The sequence below is a fragment of the Sinocyclocheilus anshuiensis genome, unplaced genomic scaffold (genome assembly GCF_001515605.1).
Source record: "Sinocyclocheilus anshuiensis isolate Anshui unplaced genomic scaffold, SAMN03320099.WGS_v1.1 scaffold1154, whole genome shotgun sequence".
In the NCBI taxonomy this organism is placed as follows: Eukaryota; Metazoa; Chordata; class Actinopteri; order Cypriniformes; family Cyprinidae; genus Sinocyclocheilus; species Sinocyclocheilus anshuiensis.
Genome location: NW_015542345.1, coordinates 2,756,063 through 2,780,423, shown reverse-complemented (window position 1 = coordinate 2,780,423; position 24,361 = coordinate 2,756,063). Strand labels below are relative to the sequence as shown.

Sequence of the window (24,361 nt, the reverse complement as noted above, 5' to 3'; positions counted from 1 at the left end):
TCACGATATGGTAAGGGGCGTAATATTTCCGTCACACGCTTGAGGTATTCGGCCAATCACAACGCACTGGATAGCTGGCTAATCAGAGCACACCTCGCTTTTCAGACCGATGAGCTTTGTAAAAATTGACGCGTTTCAGAAAGGCGGGGCATAGAGGAGAAACAATAATGTACAGTATGTGGAAAATAATGTGTTTTTTGAACCTTAAACCGCATAAACACATTTCATTACACCAAATACACAAAATAATGTTCTTTTTAGCAACATCATATGACCCCTTTAAGAATGAAAGAGACTCAGAGCCATACAGAGATAATGATAAAGATGGGGCTCTGGAGATTTATTTTTCCCCTCAAGGCTGACACTTACTGAAGGAAGTCGAGTCTACATTTAAGTTTGTACTCAGATTTGTTGCACACTCTCATAAGGAAACATCACTTTAGTGGCTTTCATCCTGTAAAACCAAAACATCATGCTTGTACTGCATTTAAAATATCACTATGGTAGAGAATTCAACTTGTTTCCATTACTTTAACCAAGGTTTAACTTAATTTCAACAGGAATAATAACTAAATTAAACACAATCTTTTTATTTTTTAAATTGCTGTTAATGTACATTTATCTTCCATTTACATATTAATAATCCTCTGAGAATGAGCAACATTTTGGTGGTGCAGGATAAAAGTCACATTTCTAGCTTCAAAATCCCATCTTCTGAGTCTCACCTCTAACTCTGTTTATATCTGAAAATATATATTGCTGAATCCACACTGATTTGATCATTTGAAGTGTTTAATAAAGTCAAGATTCACAAATATAATGCACATAGACAAACTACTAAAGTTGTGTGATGCATCAAATGCTCATATGGCAACACAATGCGACTCATCACCACTAATAATGTATTACTTGAGCATTAAAATTCCTGTTATTCCCTCTTAACAAATCAGCCATGTTTAAACTAGAAAGATGGATACTTCCTTTTAATAATGTTGGCTGATTTTCCCAAGAGCTGATGCCAGAAAGATTTTGTGGAGATGTCAATAGATTTGGTGATTTCTGAGATGAATGGCCTCTGTGTTTTAGTCAGAGTCCCAAACATATGGAACCGAACAAACAGATCATTGTGGCTAATGTATGCTTTCTGCATCCTTGAAAATATGAGTTTGTGCTAAGATAAATGGCAGCGATCCTCATGCATGGTGGATTTTATGGTGTTGAAATGCACATTAATTTGAATCTTGCCTGTCAGCCTTCAAAGCCTGTATTCTGCCCAATGTAAATTGCTGATGATTGGCTCTTACACACGTCCATGAATAAGATATCTACAGAGTTCTTTCTGTCCATAATACATGCAGATCCAGATTCAGAATATGACGTCTTCATATTTTAGAGATAATAGTATAGTTTTGTGTTTTGCAGCCAAAGGTTTCTGAATATGAGAAGACACTCAAAGTAAAATTAGCAAGATGCACTTCATTATTGTGTATGCATTTTGTTTATCATATGTTTTATTCTTTGGTCAATGTTTTCCGTCTTTTTGTAACATTTTATTATTTTCCCCTGAAGTATGCTTATAATGTTAAAACAAGGTTATGGTTTCCATATACGGCTTCCACAAAAATTTGAAGCAGCAAGAAAAAAATGTTTCTTGCGCACCAAATTAGCATATTAGTACAATTTCTGAAGGATCGTGTTACACTGAAAATGATGATGAAAGATTTATATTAAACTGTAATAATATCACACAATATTACTGTATTTTATTTTTACTGTAATTTTACTGCAGGCTGCTGAATACTGAGTAACCATTAATATTTAAATGATATGTTGATATGGGGGTGGTCATATGCTAATGTGGTGACATCATAACTGTGACACCTTGTGATTGACTCATGTTTGTAGCCTAGTTTCCATGGAAAAAAGCATATAAATTCACGTTTTTATTGTGCTTATAGCTCAACTACTGCTGAATAATGTAGATGAGTTGAGGTAAACAATATGTCCACAGACACGAATGATCAATCATCTGACATCAAGGACACACACAAGGCCGTATATAGGTAGTGTTGTCTGATGGAGGAGAGCTTGGAGATTAAATGTCCAACAGAGACTCCAACAAGCAAAGCCCAGAATCGCACAAAAGAAATCACTGTGAGAGTCAGTGGATGTCAATCACAGGTTTAGTGCGATCACATTTTTCGTTTGTGATAAATATTACAGGAGTGTCAGAGTCTATTGTGGAGTAGGTTTTTCTCTCCAGTGTTTTTGGCCTGTATATGAAAGATTGAACTGAATGTGAGCTTGCTTCTTGGTGTTTTTTTGTTCATGTTCGACAGGACTGGGACCAGATTGTCATGCTTGTTACAGCTGAAAAATACAATTTGATCAAGGGTGTGTCAAGTCCCCTGACAAAGTCTGTGTTCTTGACAGTGTATCTAGGCCATACGAAAGAGTTGGATTGGCACGTACTTTATGATTTTGAATGTTCACATCCTATATATTGCATGGATCTGTTTTGTGCATTCACATGTTACAATGTCATTTACTGGTCTTTCAGGAGAATATACTATTTAAAACATCAACAATAGAGAAATTTAAAAACATAATGACATGCAAAGTCCCTGTTTTTTTTTTTTTTTTTTTTTTAAAGCCAATAGTTGTTAAAGTCACAGTTATGATCTATTGCTACTTGTATTGCTAGTAGAGGTTAGGCAGTATCAGTGGGAGGGACTTCACTTTCCCACTTCCCAAGATTTTTCAATGTTTTTGAAAGAAGTTGTTTATGTGTAAGGCAGCATTAATTTGATCAAAAATACAATTTAAAATAGCTTTCCTAAGTTAAAAAGTAATTTATTCCTGTGATGGCAAAGCTGAATTTTCAGCTCCAGTCTTCAGTGTTACATGATCCTTCAGAAATCATTCTAATAGGCTGATTTGTTGTTTAAAAACATTTCTTATTATTATCAACTTTGAAAACAGCTGTGCTGCTTAATAGTTTTGTGGAAACATTTTTGTCAGGATTTTTGAACAAAGTTCAAAAGAACAGTATTTATTTGAAATACAAATCTTTTGTAACATTATACATGTCTTTAATGTCACTTTTGATCAATTTTATGAATCCTTGCTTTTTTGGGTGGTATATCTGCTAAAAGTTAATTTTGTCAAGTACACTACTGTATAGCCTCAATGCTAACAGAAATAAAAAAACTAAATGCCGTAGAACTCCACTTTAAGCCAATGAAAAACTTTCTGGCAAGCAGCAATCAGCCTATGACATTACAGCACAGAGATTTTATCATACTAGAAAATTACAGGCTGCATAGTCTTTGTATTTGGCATGAATTTTCTATATCAGTATGGTATGAAATGAAGAAAAAACAAAAGTTCAGGGCCTTTTGAGTTAGGAGAAATATGAGATGCCCTATTAAACCCTGTCCTTATGCCTAGCGTGACAGGATGATTTGAAGTCACCGTGGGAATACATAATTTCACAGAACGGTTGAAAAGGTCCAGTTATTGCTTCTAGAAGCCAGGCGACTGGGTGCTGCTCTCAGCAGAAGTGATTTCTCAAATTCCATGGGCCCACAATGCCTCAGAAAACACCATCATCCATACGTTCACAACCCGTTCTTTCCTAACTGAAGGTCTCCATCCCGCACTTTTGCTTCAAGTGCACACTCATGTACCAGCACAAGAAAACTGACCAATCATGTGTTTCTGATCAAGTAGCCCTTGCTACAGGAAATATGAGTAGGTCTGTGTGTTTGGGTTTTTGCCAGTGTGTCTTAATGTTTTACTGTCCTTGAGAAATTGCCCTTTATTCTCTCTGCACCTTTGGTTCTTTTTGTTCCCCCTGAAATATGTGCGTAATTCTCTATTCTGAGCTAACAGACAGAGTATAAAAGCTGCCATGACTCTTTCTGAAAGAAAAATATTCAATAAAGCCTCTGAAGCATTGCATTTAAAATACGAACCCCATATGAGATTTTTTTGGGGGAGTGAATAATGCCACATTTTTTGATGCCAATTTCACGCACATTCACACCAAAGTTTGACTTGTTGGTCAGTTCTGCCTTTGCTTTATTGAAGTTTTTTTTTTTTTTAGCTTATCTGGCAATGCAGTTGGTCAAGCAGGCATGCTTGGGGCTTTCTTCCTTTTGTTTTGTTTCTTTGTTCTGCATTATGTTTTCCATTTCACCTTATTATGCCCGTTCTGCATATTGCCTGCAAAAATCAGGCCATCATGGGTATTTGCAACTATTTTGAGTTTGATATTAGTAAGTAAAAGGTCTGTTTTGGAAAATCACTCATCAGCTGCTTTAATGCCATAAGAAATCAACATAGGGAGTTGATTGTATTTTGAACAGCAATTAAGATAGCGATCTCTGCAACAATGTGGAACAATGCCGCTCTTAGCAAGGATTTATCTGCCACAATCAATAACCTAACAAAGGGTTTGTTTATTATATAAGAGGTTAGACAAAAAATGGCTGACATTATAGTCTCAACATCTCAAAATAATGATAGAATGATAGAAGTAGCTCGCACAAGCCTCTCATTATAAAGAACTAAGAGTCTGGGTGACTTTGGTCTTTAGATCTCCTCTTACTGAGCTAGAAGTGCACTGCAGTTATAGCTCAATGACAAACAAAATGGTGTAATTTATAATGTGTGTTGCTAAAGTAGCAGGTCTGCCCAATAAAACAGATCTCTTTCTCCTGTTGAACACAGAAGATATTTTGAAGAATGCTGGTAACCAAACAGTTGCTGGTAGCCATTGACTTCCATAGCATTTTCTTCCATACCAGCAGCTTGGTTACCAATATTCTTCAAAATATATTCTTCAAAATAATTGTGTTCAGCAGAAGAAAGATCCTCATATTGCTATGTTTTTGCAGACATGTTTACAAATTATGGTAGCACATATTTTTATTTTTGGTGGAGGTTTCATAGTTCTGAAATTATTTAGGTTGTTGATTTGTCCAGATCCAGTCATTTTATTGGATGTTGCATTTGTGGCAGGTGCAGCACTGTGGCAGACAGTAATCGTTCCCAGGAAATGAAAAGATTATTGGTTAAAGATTCAGATTATGACAGTAATGTAATTCAATCTGCTGAGTCATACTGCCGGTGTTGATGACTTGTCTGCCTTTATTATAGAACTGAATTTGTGTGCTTGCTATTAGTATATGCTTACTTTGTTTTAAATATGTATCATATATTATTTATATATTAAGTATTATCTATTATATTTGTTATTTTATTATATATAACAATGGTCATATTTTATTTTAAAATTATACATATTCTTTTTATATTATAATAAATATTATTTATATTTTAAATAATATGTATTGATTTGTCTATTGATAATATGCCTATTGACTTGGACCAGTAAGACTCTGACCACCTACCGTATCACCTACAACACTAACCATTCTGTTTAAGGCTTTTATATCTCAAATTTTGTTCATTCTTTAAATCATTCAGTTTATTACTGCATAGTATGCAGAAACCATTTGTGTGACGTTAGCAGTGATATCGCTTAGCAGAATAGGAAATTACTTGACCTGGAATGCAAGTGCTGGAATGCAGGACTCCAGACTAATTCCTCTATGTGCTCTTTCATATTAGCAGAAACGCACAATTCTCTGACACATGCCAGCTACGCCTCAGCCACTTTCCTGGATGTTCCTTTGTACACAAAATCGTGTTGACGTGTTCCTGAGAGTGATAGATTACACGACGTGAACAACTCGATGGAGAGCGGTGAACCGGATGGGGATACAGGTCACTGCAAGAGATTAGACTTGTTAAACAAAGAGACTTTGTGTAGAATTTAACCAACAAAGCCCGGGAGTTCATTGTCCCGGGAAATGCGTTATGCATCTGAAGGCTTTTAGTGCAATTATCAAAGGATGTCTTGAGTATTATGTCATTTACAGAGGAATGACGGAAGGAGGAGATGCTGAATTTAATAAAGTTGGTTGTTGTTATATACATAAGTTTACACATTTTATAAGAGTTAACATGAGCAAAGAGCTCCATAATGACTTTCAAATAATGAGGCCTACTCAAATGCTTTCGAATGCTAAAAAAGTATTTTAATTATATACATAAATTAGTTTTTTTCTATTTGTTTTTTTTTCTATGATTTTTCTATGTTTTCTGTTTTTTTAATCAGTTAATTCATTTATTTTTGCTTAAAGGGGAACTTAGAAAGAGGATATTGCTTTTCATAGGCAAGAGTAACAAAAATAACAAGGAATTCATATGCGGCTCAGAGGTATAAGATAAAGTATGAAGCGTTATTTGCCATTACAAGTGCGCCAATTGTTATAATGACAGAATAGAAAGGGATATCCAGAAGATATGGTATTGGTTTTGCCTTATGTCTACGTCTAATTTCCATGGCAAGTCAGTTATTTTTTTTCTAAAAACCTATTTGTGCAGTGCTTTTCCATTAGTTGATTTAGAAAAACAAAAAATGGAGACCACTCAACAGGGGTAATGTGAGAATAAGTCTACTAATTTAGAAGAAATACATTTTCATTCATGAGCGGAGAGCGGCTCGGCATGCTCGCTTTAAATTGAAAAGCTTCAGGCACTTGTTCAAAGCGCTGAGTTCATAGATATTGTTTATTTAAAAAAAAAAACAGTTGTGAGTATGCTGCACATTTAGAAGTACATGGGAAAATGTACAAAATAAAGCCAGTGTTAAACGCCCCTCCAGTGCTTAATGTCAAAGTGATGTACTTTAGTTAGTGGCCCTGTGTCAGTGTTTGGGAGTGTATTTGTCACCATTAAAACTGTCTGAGATGTCACACCCAAGAAGTGTGCTCGGATTTTAAATCGTGTCCCCTCTGAAGTGACATTTGTCATTAGTCTCAGAGTATGCAGTGAGGTTTTTAATCATTTTGAATAGCCGTCATGCTTAATGTTAGGAAGTCCTGAAGATTTTATATGCGTCTCCTATACCCTCTTGGTTTGTTTATTCAATATATTGGAAAATATACTTATTTTACCATATTTAAATTCATTCCACAGAGCTCCACCGAAAGTGTCTGGGTCTAGTTAGAAGTGTTTAGTTCCTCAGTGTTGTGTTTGAAGTCCAAACAACAGGGAAAATGTCAGTTTTCTTAAAACACCGGCTTGCTGATGATGTACAGTCTTTGTTTGTATATGGAATATATCATAATGATGCATGCACAATGTTGATGTTACTTCGTATTTTATCTTTTCCAACTAACATAGAGGTTCTCATTGAAATTCCTGATTCAAACAGGAAAGGAAAGATTCAATTGGTGCCATTTGATAAAACAGTTTAAAACAAAACAGAATAAATATTTTGGTTGTTTAACATCTGTTTTTTTGTGGGAATGAACAATGGATCTCTCATTGTCTGCTTTGGGAGTAAATAACCAAAGTCAAGAGCTCTTCAACATGGTTGCCCAGAAAGATCTGACAATTGCCACTAAGAGGTCAAAATGAGACTCTATGACTAGTCAAAGAGGCATACGGTTAACTGAAGTTCAACTTATGACCTCAAGTTCGTCATCACAGATATGTCATTGAACGCCAGTGGGCCATGAACGCTTTTGAGAAGATTAAAAATGAGATCATTAGGGTGACTGAATCTGCAGTTTGTGGCTGATTATGGCATTTGTGAAACCCAAAAGAGCTGTTCAGCCTTGACGTCAATTTGTAGGTCGACCTAAGCTCATTTGCCATGAGTACCTTTGGGGCTCGCGGATGGATTTTTTATGAGTAACATAAGGTTTGTGGTTGACGTTTCTTGAAGAGCTGCTGTTGAACAAATGTGAACAAAACATTAAAGGCTTTTCAAATAATGTTAACCAGATTTTATTTTACATATATAAATAAAAAAATACATATTTTTATTTATTAATTATATTCAAAATAATTGCTGGTTATTTATTTATTTATATGTATATAAATAAAAATATAAATATTTTATAAATAATAAATTCAAAGCTGAATTTACAAACTAAACTGCTGTATTTCAAAAATGTTGATTGATCAATGATTTTTTAAGGAAAATACTGAAATGATGAAACTCCAACTGCCAACCTACTGTTCACTGATTCGATCCAAGGCTTTCACAAATCTCCCTTGTTTTGATCCTGCAGATGTTCTGTGACCATCTGCGAAAGAAAAAGCGAAATCTGTCGAGCTCAGAGAGGACCTGTTTTGAAGAGCGCTTTGTATTGTAACCATCTGCTTTACAGATGACCTAATGATGATCTAACAGAGCAATGGCAACAGCTCGCATTTTAGTGCCCACCCCTTCAAGTGAACATTTATCACTATGTGTTATCTGTGAGATGCATTACAGACAAGCTTCAAGAACTTCAAGATCAATTCCCGAGAATCAGCAGCCTCTTAGGCTTTTGAAAACATACTTGAAGAAAATCCTTAAGATGGATGTTTTAATGAAGTCAAAGTCTACGTTAACTTTGTTTAACTGACTGCGCAAGGCCTTCATGCAAAATAAGTCTGGGCTTAATGAGAGGCACGTGTTACATTTTCTGAGCCTTTATTGAAAAGCACATTTACAGATTTCACCATTCATTTGGAGCTGCATATTCCACTGTTATGAATCATCATTTAAAGGGATAGTCAACCCATAAATAAAAAGTCATCATTTACTCACCCTCATGTCATTCCAAACCTTAATGATTTGTTCTTCTTCTTCTGAACACAAAAGAAGATTGTTTGAAAAATGCTGGTAAATAAACAGTTTCAGTTCTCATTGACTTCCATTGTATAGAAAAAAAAAATACAATGGGTGTCAATGGGAGCCGAAAATGTTTAGCATGTGGGTGAGTAAAATGGTGACCGAGTTTTTATTTTTGTGTTTACTATCCCTTTAAGCCCACCAGCTTTTATGGTGTCAAGGCGTCCATTGCAAAGAAGGAACATAACAAGTATGCCCTTGTACAAATAAACAAACCCCAATACAATTCAAGACTCGAAAAAAAGGCATCACTCACGTTTTATGGCTGTGAAAGTGAAACAGGAAAGCAGAGTTTTTTTTTTTTTTTGCTGATCGCTGTGAGACTTGAGTTGTTTTGTCTTAAGGTCAGTTTTTATTTTCTTTAATGCTCTGTGGGCTTATTTCAAGTCACTCTTTGTCTCTGGAGGCACTTTGCAGTTTCCTCTGCTGTATTTAATATATTTAAAGACAAGCATGAAAGACCTTTTAAGCATTATACAATGTCCTAATAAATATTGTAGTATATACACCAGGTATGAGGAAGATTCCTGCGAAAATGCCACATGACTTACTGCACTCGCAATGCAAAGAAAACTAAGAACATATGGTGTTTCTCCATCCTTTTTATGGTTTTGCTTGTGGAACTTGAGGGATTTGTCATAGTATGGAGGGCAGCAAAAATTGAAACCTTATATATACCTACAGTATATAACTTTTTTCTGCTTGTAATTTTATCTTGTTGGGCTTTGGAAACTGAGTTAGACTTTATACAGTATAGTGACCTTTTTGTTGATGATTACTTGTCATGATTTAATCAGAACAATCAGTAATTCAGATGTTTTATCAATGCCAGAACTTCTACTGCTCCATGCACATCAAATGTACTGTAGTAGGCCCATGCATTTTTTGGGGGAGGAAATTTATTTTAAAATGGCAAAGCAGAGCTGACAGTATTATGTGGTTGTTGGCACCTGTGAGCATAATCGAATTAGCCAAAATATTTCAAAAACAAACAGACAAGGGGTGTGAAGAACTGTGAATGACAGTTTCAGTTGTTCAAGCTTTTTTTCTGTGACTTCTGCAGACACAGGTTGCGTATTTGACTGAAGTAGAGTTGTATATGAAAGCCAATCAGACCTTCCGCTCTGTTTACTTCTATGTCTGTCCACTGATTAGCTATAAATAGCTTAGGGGCCCTATTGTTTCCAAGATATTTAGTACAGATGGAAGTTTTTCACAAAGTTCAAAATGTCACCTGGAACAGCAGATTGTGACCCCTGTCAAGCATTCCAGGAATCCCAGAGCGCTCTGGGCCTCATGTCACTGCTCAAGCGATTTTACAATCAGATCTTCTCCAAGTAAATTCATAGATTATGAATGTGTCTGGTTATAGAGGAGATAGGGGCTAGTTGTCACAATTTTACCTTCAGTGAATATTTCTCACGGTGTATTTGTTTAAATTAAAACTTAGTCAGTTTCTATATAAACACATACTTTAAAGCAGGAGTCTATGATGATGCACATACCATGACTGTGTCCCGTCAGCTTTGAGTCAGTCTCTCTGTTTTCCTTTATACAAAGGCTGCAGTTACATCTTTTTTGCTTTTTCTATGAATCCAAGTTGGACTTCATGTCTGGCTCGCCTCTGGGGCTCTATCATTGCTGAATTTCTTGTCTGCCTGTCTACCCTTTTCTTGTCAGAAAAGCGTTCACTGTAAACTCTCTATTCTTTTGACTGGTTTATGTAAGATAAAAAAGTGATGTGTGAGATGTTTGTCATCTTGGCGCTTTCACCTCCAGGATTGGTGGAGAGCTGTTGTGTGGCCGGGCAGAAATGGGCAGAGGAGAACCAGCACTGTAACCATATGCCTGTCAAAACAGAAGACCTCAACTCTGTGTGTGGGTAAGTTGGCTGACCATTTCTATGTCTTGGTTATGCTCTTCAATACACCACAGAATCCATTTTATTTGCAGTTATATGTCCTCTGACCAGTAAAGTATATGTTGGTGACCCAAAAACCACTGACCACAAAAATCAAAGGGATAATTCACCCAAAAATGAAAATACTGTCATCATTTACTTTCCAAACCTGTATGAGGTTCTTTCCTTTGTTGAGCACAAAAGAAAATATTTTGAAGAATGTTGGTAACCAAACAGTTGCTGGTGACCTCTGACTTCCATAGTGTTTTTTCCTTATTATGGAAGTCGATGGCTACCTCAACTGTTTGGTTGCCAACATTCTTCAAAAAACATTCTTCTTTTGTGCTCAACAGAAGAAAGAAACTCATACAGTTTTGGAACATCTTGAAGGTGAGTAAATGATACAAGAATTAGCATTTTGGGTGAACTATCCCTTTAATAAAGTTATAGGATACAGGACCAGTTGTGTGTGGCTCATGAGATTCTTTAAGTAGTCAGTCAAGCAATAAGCAGGGCGACTGAGAATAGTCCATATTAATCTTCTCTGCATGCAAATAAAATGTGAAAGGCTACTGCTGATTGATCAGCTGCAACTAGTATTTTCCAAATCTGTGGTCTCTTTAAACCAGGGGTTTAAAAACACCCAGTTTTTTACAATAAAAAATAAACATATTATTTAAAGAATAAAAAATATTAGTTGAGAATAATATAATATAATATAATATAATATAATATAATATAATATAATATAATACAGTATACACTACTGTTTAAAAATTTGGGATTGGTAAGATTTTGAAATAGGTTTTGAAATAATTTTGTTATGCTCACCGAGGCAGAAAATACAGAACTATCAAAAATTAATACAGGAATATTGTGAAATATTATTACAGTTTAATGTAACTGTTCTTTTAGCCATCACTCTTCAGTGTCAAGTGATTCTTCAGAAATCATTCTATTATGATGATTTGGTGCTTTCTTAATTTCTTTAAAAAACGGTAATGACCTGTAATTTTATTTACACAATTTTTCATAAAAACTTTACACCTTTCCCTAGCACTCTTTTTTGCTGCCCCCTGGGGTCCTCTGCTCTAAATAACAATAAGTACATCTGATGAGATAGCCTTGGTTTGACAGCCTTATATAATCAGATATTAAATTCTGTCTTTTGTAAGTGTTGTCCAGAAGCAGTGCTGTTCAGGTGCTCTGAGAGACAGCAGGTGTCAGGCTGGCATGAATGCAGCAAGAGCCGGACATGCCTGTGAGGGAAGCAGCCCACTCTGCGGAGAAGATTCCCAAATGGTAAGATCTTAAATAGTGGCATCAAACAGACTGCAAAATAATTACTGTTTTTAACAGTCCACAGAGACCACAAAATAATGACAGAAAAATACTGATTATGTATAATCTCTGTGGGATTCTGCATGTTTGGAAACAGACATTATTTTGGCAATTCAAAATTATTTACTGAATACTATCTGGTCATGTGAATGGCTGAATATTACATGTCCAGACAAAAACCTAAAAATTTTTGTCTTAACAAGCTGTGAACTCAAAAAGAAGCAAGACATTTTGTCTTTATATTTCTATTTTACCCCATTATATTTCATTAACCCTTATAATTACTGTACACTACCACTCTTCAAAAGCTTGGGGTCAGTAAGGTTTTTGAAATATTTTTTAAATAATTCTCTTATGCTCAATAAGGCATTTATTTGATCAATAAATGATCAAATTTAATTTTAAATCATTTTAATATTATTAAATGTGTTATTGAAAAAAAGGTAACACTTTAGTATAGAGACCAATTCTCAATATTGATAGTTGCTTATTAGCATGCCTATTATTAACTTATTGGCTGTTTATTAGTGCTTATAAAGCACATACAGTATTCTGCATGATCATAATCTGCATCCCTAATCCTACCCAATACCTAAATTTAGCAATGAACTTACTATTAATAAGCAGCAAATTAGGAGTTTATTGAGGCAAAAGTCATAGTTAATGGTTTGTTAATGGCGAAAATAGCACCTTAAAATAAAGTGTGACAAAAAAAATTGTTCTGATTGGCTGTGATTGACATGACATCAATTTTCACTTTTAGTGTGGAAAGCACTTTAATTAGCTAAGCAAATGACTTGTTGCTCAACAGCCACATCATGACTGGTTAGAACTTAAAATGAAACAAAATGCAATTTTTTGCTGTTTCATGTAGGATTGCTGTAACTGCTGTGCGCTGGGTCTGCGTTTGCGAAGGGAAGGTGAAGGTTGTGAAGTGCATCAGCACCTGAGCTACCCTTGCGGACACGTCTTCCTCACCTGCTGCGAGGAGGGAGAGGAGGGTCTTGCTCCGCCTATGATCAAGAAAAAACAGAGGCCTCAACCGACCGTTCTTCCTAAGAGAGGTGAAATACTTGTCTTTTTCTTACAGCAGAATGCATGGTTTGCAATGTGTAACCTGTAGTTTATGGCTGATTTCCAGTGGCTGGAGTCTGGGGTGAGTGAGAGTTCATATTTTATTTTGACGAACCGATCTAGACGGGCTGTCATGTCAAGAAAGCGTTGTGATGGAGACACACCATATGATGTGAAACCACACGAGAACCTGGAATGTCTCGGTTTTGAGCTGCATTTTTAACACAATGTCTCAGTTATCTCTTCATCCCAGTGACTTTTGACTTTATGTCTTCATATTAACATCAGAGCCTCAGTCGTGATTGTGCTTGTTTGTTTTTGAAGCCTGGATCATATTTGGAAGCATCTGAAGTCTGGCTGTGTCTTGGCATTCAGTTTCACATTCAAGTTCGTCACACTGCTGGCCGAGAGGTTGACATTGATGGATCAGAGGAAAGAAAGATGCCCAGAGCTGATTGGTCAGGTGTCACGTTACCGTTCAGAATAACGCACAAAGATGCTGGCAAGCTGGGCTGAATCAGAAGCAGATGGCAAAACAGGCTGTTGCCTCTCTGCCCGTGCCAGCAAACTTTCCTTCTGTCTCAAATGTTTCAGCTGACTACTTTCACTCATTTTGGCAGGATTTGCATGGAAACATTCTCTTTTTGGATTTCTGTTCATCCTGTGAATTGTGCTATATGTTTACACTGGGACAAGACCTGATATTAGCTTTAGGAATAGACTGTGTACACTCCAAAAATTGATTTTTGCTGCTTTTTAAATTTAATTTATTAAAATGAGGTAATGCAACCCAATTCTTTTGTCTTAACCTGATCTCATTGCATGAATTGATTTTAAATTTGGAAAATGGATGTTGACTTGATCCTTTTGTATTGGGATTTTCTCTGGTCAATGGAGAAAATCCAGCAGAAATCCCGATCCAGACCCACACAAACACAGAACTGAGTCAAGCTTTATTTATTTGTTTGTTCGTTCATTCTAACATTGCCTGTGTAAAATATATTTTTTCATTATTAAAATATACATTTTTTCTTAACTTGTTAAATGGCATCTAATATAAAAATATAAAATATATAAAATATTTATATAAAAGATATAGCCCAAAGCCATGTTTGATGAAAAAGGCAAGAATTAAAAAAAATCAATAAAATGTGTAATGTAAGTTGTAATACTTGTAATACATTTTGGATTTTTTAAAATCTAAAATGACCTGCCTATGTCAACACCGATAGCCTTGTGGGCAGTACACTGTTGCACTAGTTTGAGTCTCGGCATGTGGACCTCTCTCTTCCACTTTACTTTCTTCCTTTTTATAAAGGCAAAAACCCCTTTATTAAAAATAAATCTTTAAAATTACCTGCCCGTGTAGTTTAATTTAATACTCTACTAAATTAAAATATTTTATATTATTTATATTTAAAACGTTTATTTTTCTTAACTTGTTAAATGACATCTAATATAAAAATATAAAACTTGTTAAAATATTTTGTATTAAAAAATATAACCCAAAGCCATGCTTAGTAAAAAGCCAAGAATTTAAAATAAAATGCATTATAATGTTTAATACAATTAAGTTTAATATTTTTAATAATGTTTTGAAACATTATCAGAGAAACATAAGCAGTGCTGGAAAAATTCTGTGGAAATTTCCCTCGGTTTAATTAAGTGCATTAAACCTGTTTGTGGCTTACAGCTGAATAAAGTTTTCCAACGCTCTCCTGGCTTTTATTCTATCACCCTGAGAGCCATAGTGCCATATCAGTGTAACGCCAGACGCTCATTGCTCAACTAGCACTCCCGCAGTTATCAGCAAAGCCCCAGTCAATAGACCCAGGTCACTATTCCTTTGAATGAGACATAAAACCCAGACTTCACCTCTTGCTTTGTCTCAAGTGGCACATTCCTTTGGCCCAGTGCCTTGCTTCCCCTAAAGAGCCTACCTGATATCCCGAGGCAAGGTGAGATTAGCTGTGGCCGAGTCAGTACACTAGGGCTGACTTATTTCCTTTTCGTGGTGCACACACAGATGATGGAACGCTAAAATAGGTCCAATTAAATTGCCTCCATAGAGGGACCCGCAGAGATGCCTTTTCTTTCTCTTTTTAAGGAGACTATTGCTAACTACGTAAGCCCTCTCGGTTGCATCAAAGGTTTAGGCGATACAAAAACGGTTGAGAGGTAATTATTTCCATCAGGCCCCCTGCCACCTCACACCCGTAACGTGATTAATTATAGCGGAAATGTTTAATCTCTTTCTCCCTTCATTGCATTTACATTCAGTTAATGACTGTGAGAAATATTTACTTTACACCAGCATGCTGTGTAAGGTGAAGCCGAGCCTGTTTATTATGTTTAGCCAGTCGTTAATTGCCAAGTCAGTCGAACGCCTTGCCAAATTGCTGCGCGATGTTGGAAAGCCTGTTCATTAACTCCGTCCGTTGTTGTGTAGAATGTGGATTTGGGATTGATAGGAGGTGATTGGCAGATGGAGGACACAGAGGGTGTGGCAGGAACAGCTGGCGGCGGTGAAATAACAGATGTTTACTGGCGTATTGCTTTAATATGTATTATGTTTATGTACAAGTAGTCCTTCATTGCCATGTCATTCTGGTTGACATCTGGTTTATCCTTCATCAGAGACACTAGTGGAATCACATTATGTATTATTAAATGACATGAATGTATTATTGAAATAAGTTCAGTTGAGAAACAGTATCGACTAATCAGCATAGCAGAAAGTCTCATCTCGATACGTATATCACTGATAAAAATAATGCATGATGTGATGCTTTTTTAATGTTTAAATCTATTGAACACAAAATCTATTCTACGATTACTTACTAAGAATAGTATTACAAACAGTTTACACAGAAATTAATTCTTCTAATGTTTTTGTTTCATGAATAAGACCCAATGACTTTGGGACAATGAACAAAGTTTTACATTTTTGTATTTTATGGGACATTAAGTAAAAATATAGATGTTATGATCCTTGGATTGTATTAGAGGAAAAAAGTGCTTGATTTACAAAATATATTATAAGTGATGTAAATAAAAAATGAAGACGTTTAGTTGTAAAATATTACTGATATTTAAAGAAACTTTCCTGCAAATCACTTTCCCAAAAGTCCCCTCCCCCCAAAACACGAAATAATATCACAGAGAGGACCCCTGTAGACTCTAATGACTGTCATGCCATTTCAGATGGCATAAATGATAACTATTCAGGGCTTTTTGAAGGGAAAACAATCATAGCAGCTGTTGATGTAGTGTCTTTCCCGCAAGAAGTGCTCAAAAATAACTGCTTCAAAGGGCCCTTCAAATCAAACGCTTTCTGTGAGTCAAAGCCCGTAAGTCTCTTAAAATAACAGTCAATTTATGCTTTTTATGATATGAGAAGGTTAGTTCAGGTTCACATCAAATGGTAGCACTCCAATAAAAAATGTAAAAATAATTTTTACTTTAAATGTTAGGTTAAGAAATAATGATTGAGGTGTGTACATGTATATATGCTGTCATGTTAGTTAATTAAATCAAACCTAAACTATCATCAAATACACATGAAACCATGTAAAATTAGCATTGCATTTCCAATTTTTTTTAAATCACACTTTTTAAAATGTTTTTCATTAAATCCTCAATTTGAAAGCCAGTAGTAGAGATCTTCTTATTTATGTGTGTTGGCTAATATACATATTTAATTCATTTACTTCCATTTTGTCAGACAAAGTTTAAAGGATTAGTTATAATTTGCTGAAAATATTCTCATCTTCAGGCCATCCAAGAAGTAGATGAGTTTGTTTCTTCATCAAAACAGATTTGGAGAAAGTTAGCATCACATCACTTGCTCACCAGTGAATCCTCTGCGGTGAATGGGTGTCATCAGAATGAGAGTTCAAGAAGCTGATAAAAACATCAAATAATCCACATGTAATCCAAAAACAGCTTTTCACTTCACAACACTGCATGAAAAGAGCTGTATACGGACCAGTAAACTCCTGTACACACCGCAGATTTTCTGACAAATCTGGGAGTATTACTGACCAGACACGGAAATACCATGGGTCCGTATTCTGCCAGATATGTACCAATTCGGATGTATGTTACTGAGGTATTCTTCCGTGCAACAGCCATTTGTTGCCATGGCAAGTAATCCCCTAAATGAAGGGGGGCGTTCACACCTTTGTGCCACTGTGCCCTCCCCTTTTGGTAATTCGGTCGCCGTGATTTTGCCAAGTAAGACATGTTCCTGGATCAACATCTTTTGTTGATCCTGGATCAACATTACTGTCCAAAAATACAGACTTAACCCAATCCCTACCCCTAAACCTAACCTTACCCATAATTTATTCCTAAAATCAGTGTGAAATGATAGCTGATCCTGATTGTAAGTCTAAAACTGACATTTCCTGAAAAGTTATCTCTCAGTTCTGATTGGTTGATTGGAATGATGTTCCAGGATCAACAAAGGATGTTGATCCTGGAACATGTTGTACTTGGTCAAATCACGCTCACCTTGGTCATTCATGTTAATTCATGGACCAGTCAATGGTGTGACTGTGGAGAGGGTGAGCAGCACCAAGTTCCTTCTTTGGCGCAACAGCCATTTGTTGCCATGGCAAGTAATCCCCTAAATGAAGGGGGTGTTCACACCTTCGTGGCACTGTGCCCTCCCCTTTTGGTTATTCATGTTAAACTGGATTGGTTGATTTGAAACTAAACCCAGCCCTAAACCAGACAGCTATTGGGCCACTGAGCACACAGACTTTCCTCAAAAGTCATTTAATTGGTAAACTTGTTATTTATCCCACCCAAAACCCTTACAAAAGTGACTTTTTGGTTACAATATCTTGTTCAACTTCATGCGGCACCGTAAAGATCGGCTGCCGCCTGACAAAAGCAATGCATTCTGGTTAGAACATTTGTCCGACTTTGATAGGCGCTGCAGTTATCTTGAGTCATTTTTATCAAAAACACTGATAAAAGCATATATACCCACACTTTATAGGTATTTAGTAGCCTATGTTTATGCTGAACTTTATTCTTGAATAGATGGCGCTGTATTAAGCAGTATATAAAAAGTGTTACATCATGTCAATTTCTAAACTTACTGTTGTCTCTCAGCTGGGCTTTTCCGGAGTGAAACTATGAAAACTTCTTCCTCATAGCCTCATCATAATTCCTGCAGAATTAGACATAAAATGTGTTTAGTAAAGGAAAATATTTAATTGGATAGGTGAAACAATACAAAAATGGATAATAAAACATTGCAACAACAGTCTGACCTTATGTTACCATTTATAATCTCTGAAGATGAGTTGACCCAGTCTTGTGTGTAGGATACCAAAACATTATCTGGGAAAAATGACAGTATAAATATAATTTTGACATTAAATATATTAGTTTTACACAATATAAATAATTAATCTTACCTGGTTTGTGCATGCTGTTGAAGTGGAAAAGTATTTGTTCTGTGTAACTTGACTCAGGTAATTTCCACATACATCCATCAAACCTGAAATTACACGGCAGTTTACCATGGCCAGATATGACCAGATTTGACTCTTTTCATGCAGTGCAAGACGTTAATTGTTGGACTGAATTTGTGTTGATTGCTTGTGTATTACTGTGATGTTTTTATAAGCTGCTTGAACTCTCACTCTGACGGCACCCATTCACTGCAGAGGATTCACTGGTAAGCAAGTAATGTAAATAATGTAAACAGAGTCACATGCAAGAGATATACAGCCATATCAGCCTTTAAACCTACTATCTCCTCTTCCTCAGTATCAGACAGTCAGTTTCCGAAGCAGGCGTTGTCAGTTGGGGATGTGGATCCTGCAGCTAATTCACTGGATGATTTGGAGCATGATGACAGGTGCCAGAGATTCGCACCGCTCTGCCATCACACCTGCATCAACACTCGTGACTCCTACCTGTGCGCCTGCCACCCTGGATACACACTCCTGCAGGACGGCCGCACCTGTGAGCCAGGTAAGATCATTGTATAATGACTCATGACTTTACAACAAAAACCCATGTTCGTGTTTCTTGCTGTATATAGATACAGTTTTGTATGTGTTAACCATTTTTAAAGTAAGCAGGTGTATATCAGTGAAATATCCTATTTGGATATGCCTAAAAGTTGTTGAGAACCTGCAGGGTTTATGTTATTCATAGATTTTCACAGCAGAGATCTGCTTCTGTATACAGTGGGTACGGAAAGTATTCAGACACCCTTAAATTTTTCACTCTTTGTTATATTGCAGCCATTTGCTAAAATCATTTAAGTTAATTTTTTTTCCTCATTAATGTACACACAGCACCCCATATTGACAGAAAAACACAGAATTGTTGACATTTTTGCAGATTTATTAAAAAAGAAAAACTGAAATATCACATGGTCCTAAGTATTCAGACCCTTTGCTGTGACACTCATATATTTAACTCAGGTGCTGTCCATTTCTTCTGATCATCCTTGAGATGGTTCTACACCTTCATTTGAGTCCAGGCTGCAATATAACAAAGAGTGAAAAATTTAAGGGGGTCTGAATACTTTCCGTACCCACTGTACAACATAGCATATGCAAGCCTCATCTTTATGCACTCAAAACACACACTATCAGCCCTGCATTAAACGGGGGAATTAATCTTAATACCTGCTCAACATCCTGTCTGCACTGTGTGTGTGTGTGTGTGTGTGTTACTTGGGATCTGATCCGGATTCAAAATTACCTCAGATAACTCCGATAACTAACTGTGCTGTGAGTGCTTTTAGATGTGTGCCTGTACATACAGCAGTCGAGTGAAGATTTTTATGATGAGTCAGTGAATTAGACATCCTGATATATTATTTTTAAAACCTTTGAACTCTAAGGAACCACATGAATAATATTCATTCATTATATACTATAGCATACATGATTTTACATAAAGCTGAAATGAAGTAAAATTGCCATCAAACATTATCCAAAAATGAAAATGTTTACTCACACCTCATGGTATCAGTGTTACAATAGTATTGCATACTAGTACTTATTAATGTTTAGAATTAGCTTTTATTTTTATATTTTCATTTTAATTTGAAATTTTAGCAATTGTGATATGTGCTTTTGTCTTTTGTTAGTTTTTTAATATTTCTATTTAGATTTTATCGTTAATTTCAATTTTAGTTTTAGCCATTTTAGTACTTTAATTTAAAATTATAATTTTGTTCATTTTATTATATTTTAGTTAGTTGCCAAGTCAGCATTTCTAACTTTTTGTTATTTTTAATTTTAAATTTTTTTTTAAGTTTTACATTTGTGACCATGGATCACAAAACCAGTCATAAGTGTCAATTTTTGCAAAAAAAAAATCTAAATATTGAAAAAAAACTCCATTAAAGTTGTCCAAATTAAGTCCTTAGCTATGCATATTACTAATCAAACATTAAGTTTTTATATATTTACGGTAGGAAATTTACAAAATATCTTCATGGAACATGATCTTTACTTAATATCCTAATGATTTTTGCCATAAAAGAAAAATTGATAATTTTGACCCATACAATGCATTGTTGGCTATTGCTACAAATATACCTGTGCAACTTATGACTGGTTTTGTGGTTATGGGTCACATTTTTCATCTAATATTTAAATTTTTATTTCAGCTTCATTTCAATTAACAAAAATTTGTTTTAGTATTTTTAGTTTTTGCAAATAGTAACAACAATGCATGTTATTTTAAACCTCTATGAGATTTATTTTAAAACACAAAACATTTTTGAAGAATATCCTGCACAGTCTTTTCAATATTATAAAATGAAGGAGAACTGGAGCTGTCTTGCTGAAAAAGCATCATAAAAGTATCCTAAAATATCTTTATATTCCAAGCCCATAAGTAAATAATGACAAGAGTTCATTTTTGGGTGAACTATCCCTAGATAGTAGTGATAGGCTGATGTGCAGTCTACCTTTGTTTTGCCTGATTCACTGCTGTTTGTAATTATTTGTCTCGTTTCCCTGGTTATACGGCCAAACCCTAACAACGCCGTTGTGATGGGAAGGCGTGATGGGATTGTCATCATGTGTCAATATTGTTTTAGTGTCTCTGGTGACATGGAAGTGTTGATAGAGATAGTGTTGTGCTGCTCCAGTGTGACACTTGACTCATGATCTCATGTCAGGAATGAACTAATGATACACCGCAAGTAACTTCTCTCCAGCAACCTTCAGCTGACTTTAGGAATGGTAGGAATTCTGATGACAAGATATATGTTGGCAAATGTCACAAATCAAAGCACTTTCCATAATTTCTCATCTGGTCATGATTAAATGTTGGAGAGAAACTCTCCATCATATGCAGTTTCTCTACCAAAAATACCATCTGACAGGATGCAGAATGAAAAAGAATGACTCACTGCTTTCTCTCACTTTTTTCACAGAGAACAAGGAGGAAGACAACAAAGTTAGTGAGGAAGACAGGCTGATAACTGTACCTCCAGCAAGACAAGAAACTACTACTCAAACCCTGGTCTTACGTAACCCATGTGCTGGTGTGTGGTATACAATTTAGCAGTGCCTTATTCACTCTCTTCAGGAAATAAAAAAGACTTTTAGGCCCTGTTTACGCCTGGTATTTAGCTGATCACTAGTGGACGATGCTAAATACAGTTGTGAATGGGGTGTAAAACACACACACACACACACACACACACACACACACACACACACACACACATACTGTGTATATATATATATATATATATATATATGCTAATCAAGGTTGCATTTAACACAATTTATTTTACGCAATCATTCAGTACATATTAAATATGTCATTTTCATTGTTTTTTTACCTTATAAAGTATTGATGTAACATATATAACAATATGTATAAAAATACTGATTTTTTTACTTAGCTTCACTCATGATGGAAAAAAAATTATGCAAATGTTTTGTGGTTGGCAGAACTCAGAATCCTCTATTTGAAATTAAGTGGTTTTTGATCAGCAGCCAGTCTGTTAGTCACGTCTTGGCATAATGGGTTGTTTTGATGTGCGCATAACATTATTCTTTCAATTGTCATGAGACTGACATAATATTTCAATGATCTGTGAAATTCTGGCACCATGACAGAGAACTAAATTCCAGATCATGAACTGTAGCCTCACAGGCACTGTATGGTTGATCTGATGTTCTGCACTACATATGTTATCTTAATTGAAACATGCTTAACAGAGGAGAAAAAAAAAACCTTTCCTCCTCATTCAGCAGGCCATCCAGAAGATATAGCGCTTTACAAGATAAGTCCATACGCCACAAGGTTTAATGTATATCTGGTTTGGGATTGATAGTAGACATTTAAGGACTTAAGCATTTACTGGAAGTCTGTGTCTTGTCTGGGGCACTGTCGTGTTTCTGGAGTATCAGTCAGTGCGATGATCTGGATGTATCTGGGTGACTCATTAAGTCATACTGATTACAGTTTAATTTTTAACTAAATCTGTTAGTGCCATAAAGAAGTCACACACTCAGCCTGATATCTGGGCTCTTGCTTCTATAATTAAAACTAAAACTAAAACCATAAAAAGTTTCACTGGTTGAAAAAAAAAAAAGTAAACTGAAATAAAAAAAATATATATATACAAAGTATTTCAGCTAGTTGCCAAAGCATCATTGCTCTTTTACTTTTAGTTTTACTTGATATACTAAAATAGCTAAAACTGAAATAAAAGTATTAGGAACTATATAGAAATACTGAAGAAAAAATAAGACAAATGAGAGAAACACAACAAAATGACTAATACTTAAAGCATATATATATATATATATATATATAAATACTATTATAAACTATAATCGTATACGTATATCAATTTTATTTTATAAATTATTGTATTATTTTATGTTTTTTTTTTCATGACAATTGACTACTCTCTCACACATCCTGGAAAAGTCAGAAAAATTAACAAAATCACATTGACACCCATTTCTTTTCAGATTTGAGGTATCAATCATGTCTGTAGCACAAATTATGCAACTTTTAATAATTAGGTTTAGGGGGTTGTTGAAAAAAAAAAACTTATAATTGTATTATTTATTTTATTAATATTTATGTTTGAACTATAATAATAGTGATCCTTGGCGTAGTACGTATAATGTAATGTATAAAAAAGAAGTGTGAAAGATGCATTAACTGAATTTTGCTACGGTCTGCAGGTAATGGGCCTTGCTCTCAGCAGTGTTCTGTGGTTAGAGGATTGGCCCAATGTTCCTGTTTCCCAGGATTCTCTCTGATGGCTGACGGACACACTTGTGAAGGTAAAGTACTCTAAATTGGTCCAAAACTACATATACATAAACTTTTCTCAACGCAGCTGTCAGAAAACACTGATAAAACTGTCATACCACACTAACCAATCCCTTATTGCAGTGTTTCCCAACCGGGGTGCCGTCTGTCGAGAGCAGGGGTGCCGTGTAAACATTTTTTTTTTATATTTTTAAATTGCTAAAATGTTCAAAAAAACATCTATTATATAATATCCATTTCTGATGTCGCCAATAATTAGAGATGCACAGAAATTTCAGCTGCCGAAAATTAGTTCACCGCTCAGGTTTCATTTTCACGTGGTGTGACGCTCTGCGTATTATCCCGCTCTATGTCGCTCCACTCGTATACCGTTCATGCGAATCGGAACAGCAAAGTCCACTCAAAAATCGAGCCGACAGGAAACATCGATGTAGTACAGTATTGTTTCTGTCTGCAATAGCCCTACTGAGTTGTAACTGTCACAAAGCAAGGCCAGACACAACAGGTAAGTGCAAATCAGGATGGTTTATTGACTGGGTAAGGGGATGACTGGAATAGGTGTGTTAAAGGCAGGTGAGTGTCAACACAGTGAATGGTTCCAGGGTGCTTATCTGAGTTCTGATGGTGAGGATCGGATGCCGGTTACGTTGGAAATCGTGGAACAGTTTCCAAGGAGTCGTTGGAGGATCGCGGGAGGAACAGCAGGTAATTCGTTCTAGGAGAATTTGGCAGAGAGAGTCCAGAGAAGTTCGTAGGAGTGAATGGTAGACCGGACAGTGAGTGACTGTGCTGTGTGTGTATTTGTAGTGTGGCTTGATTGGTGACAGCAGGTGCGGGTGATCAGAACTCAGGTGACTGTGATCAGGTAATTATCCTGGATGGTGACTGAAGTGACTGATGAATCCCTGACATTACCCCCCACTCCAGGGGCGGCTCCTGACGCCCTCGAGCGGCGGCGGCCACGGCTTCTGGGTGCGGGGCGACCAGGATGG

The 24,361-nt window shown here is 35.8% G+C and overlaps 1 protein-coding gene across 2 annotated transcripts in view; it reads left to right on the top strand.

Moving 5' to 3' along the window:
- LOC107691338 (fibulin-2-like) overlaps nucleotides 1-24,361 on the top strand; it is a 52,718-nt gene that overhangs the window by 6,906 nt on the left and 21,451 nt on the right. For both annotated transcript variants that reach the window (XM_016489893.1, XM_016489892.1), the window contains exons 3-8: nucleotides 10,541-10,643; nucleotides 11,837-11,963; nucleotides 12,877-13,066; nucleotides 18,864-19,070; nucleotides 21,502-21,612; nucleotides 23,279-23,380. In XM_016489893.1, the coding sequence (XP_016345379.1) occupies nucleotides 10,541-10,643; nucleotides 11,837-11,963; nucleotides 12,877-13,066; nucleotides 18,864-19,070; nucleotides 21,502-21,612; nucleotides 23,279-23,380 (840 nt within the window). The remainder of the gene's footprint in view (nucleotides 1-10,540; nucleotides 10,644-11,836; nucleotides 11,964-12,876; nucleotides 13,067-18,863; nucleotides 19,071-21,501; nucleotides 21,613-23,278; nucleotides 23,381-24,361) is intronic.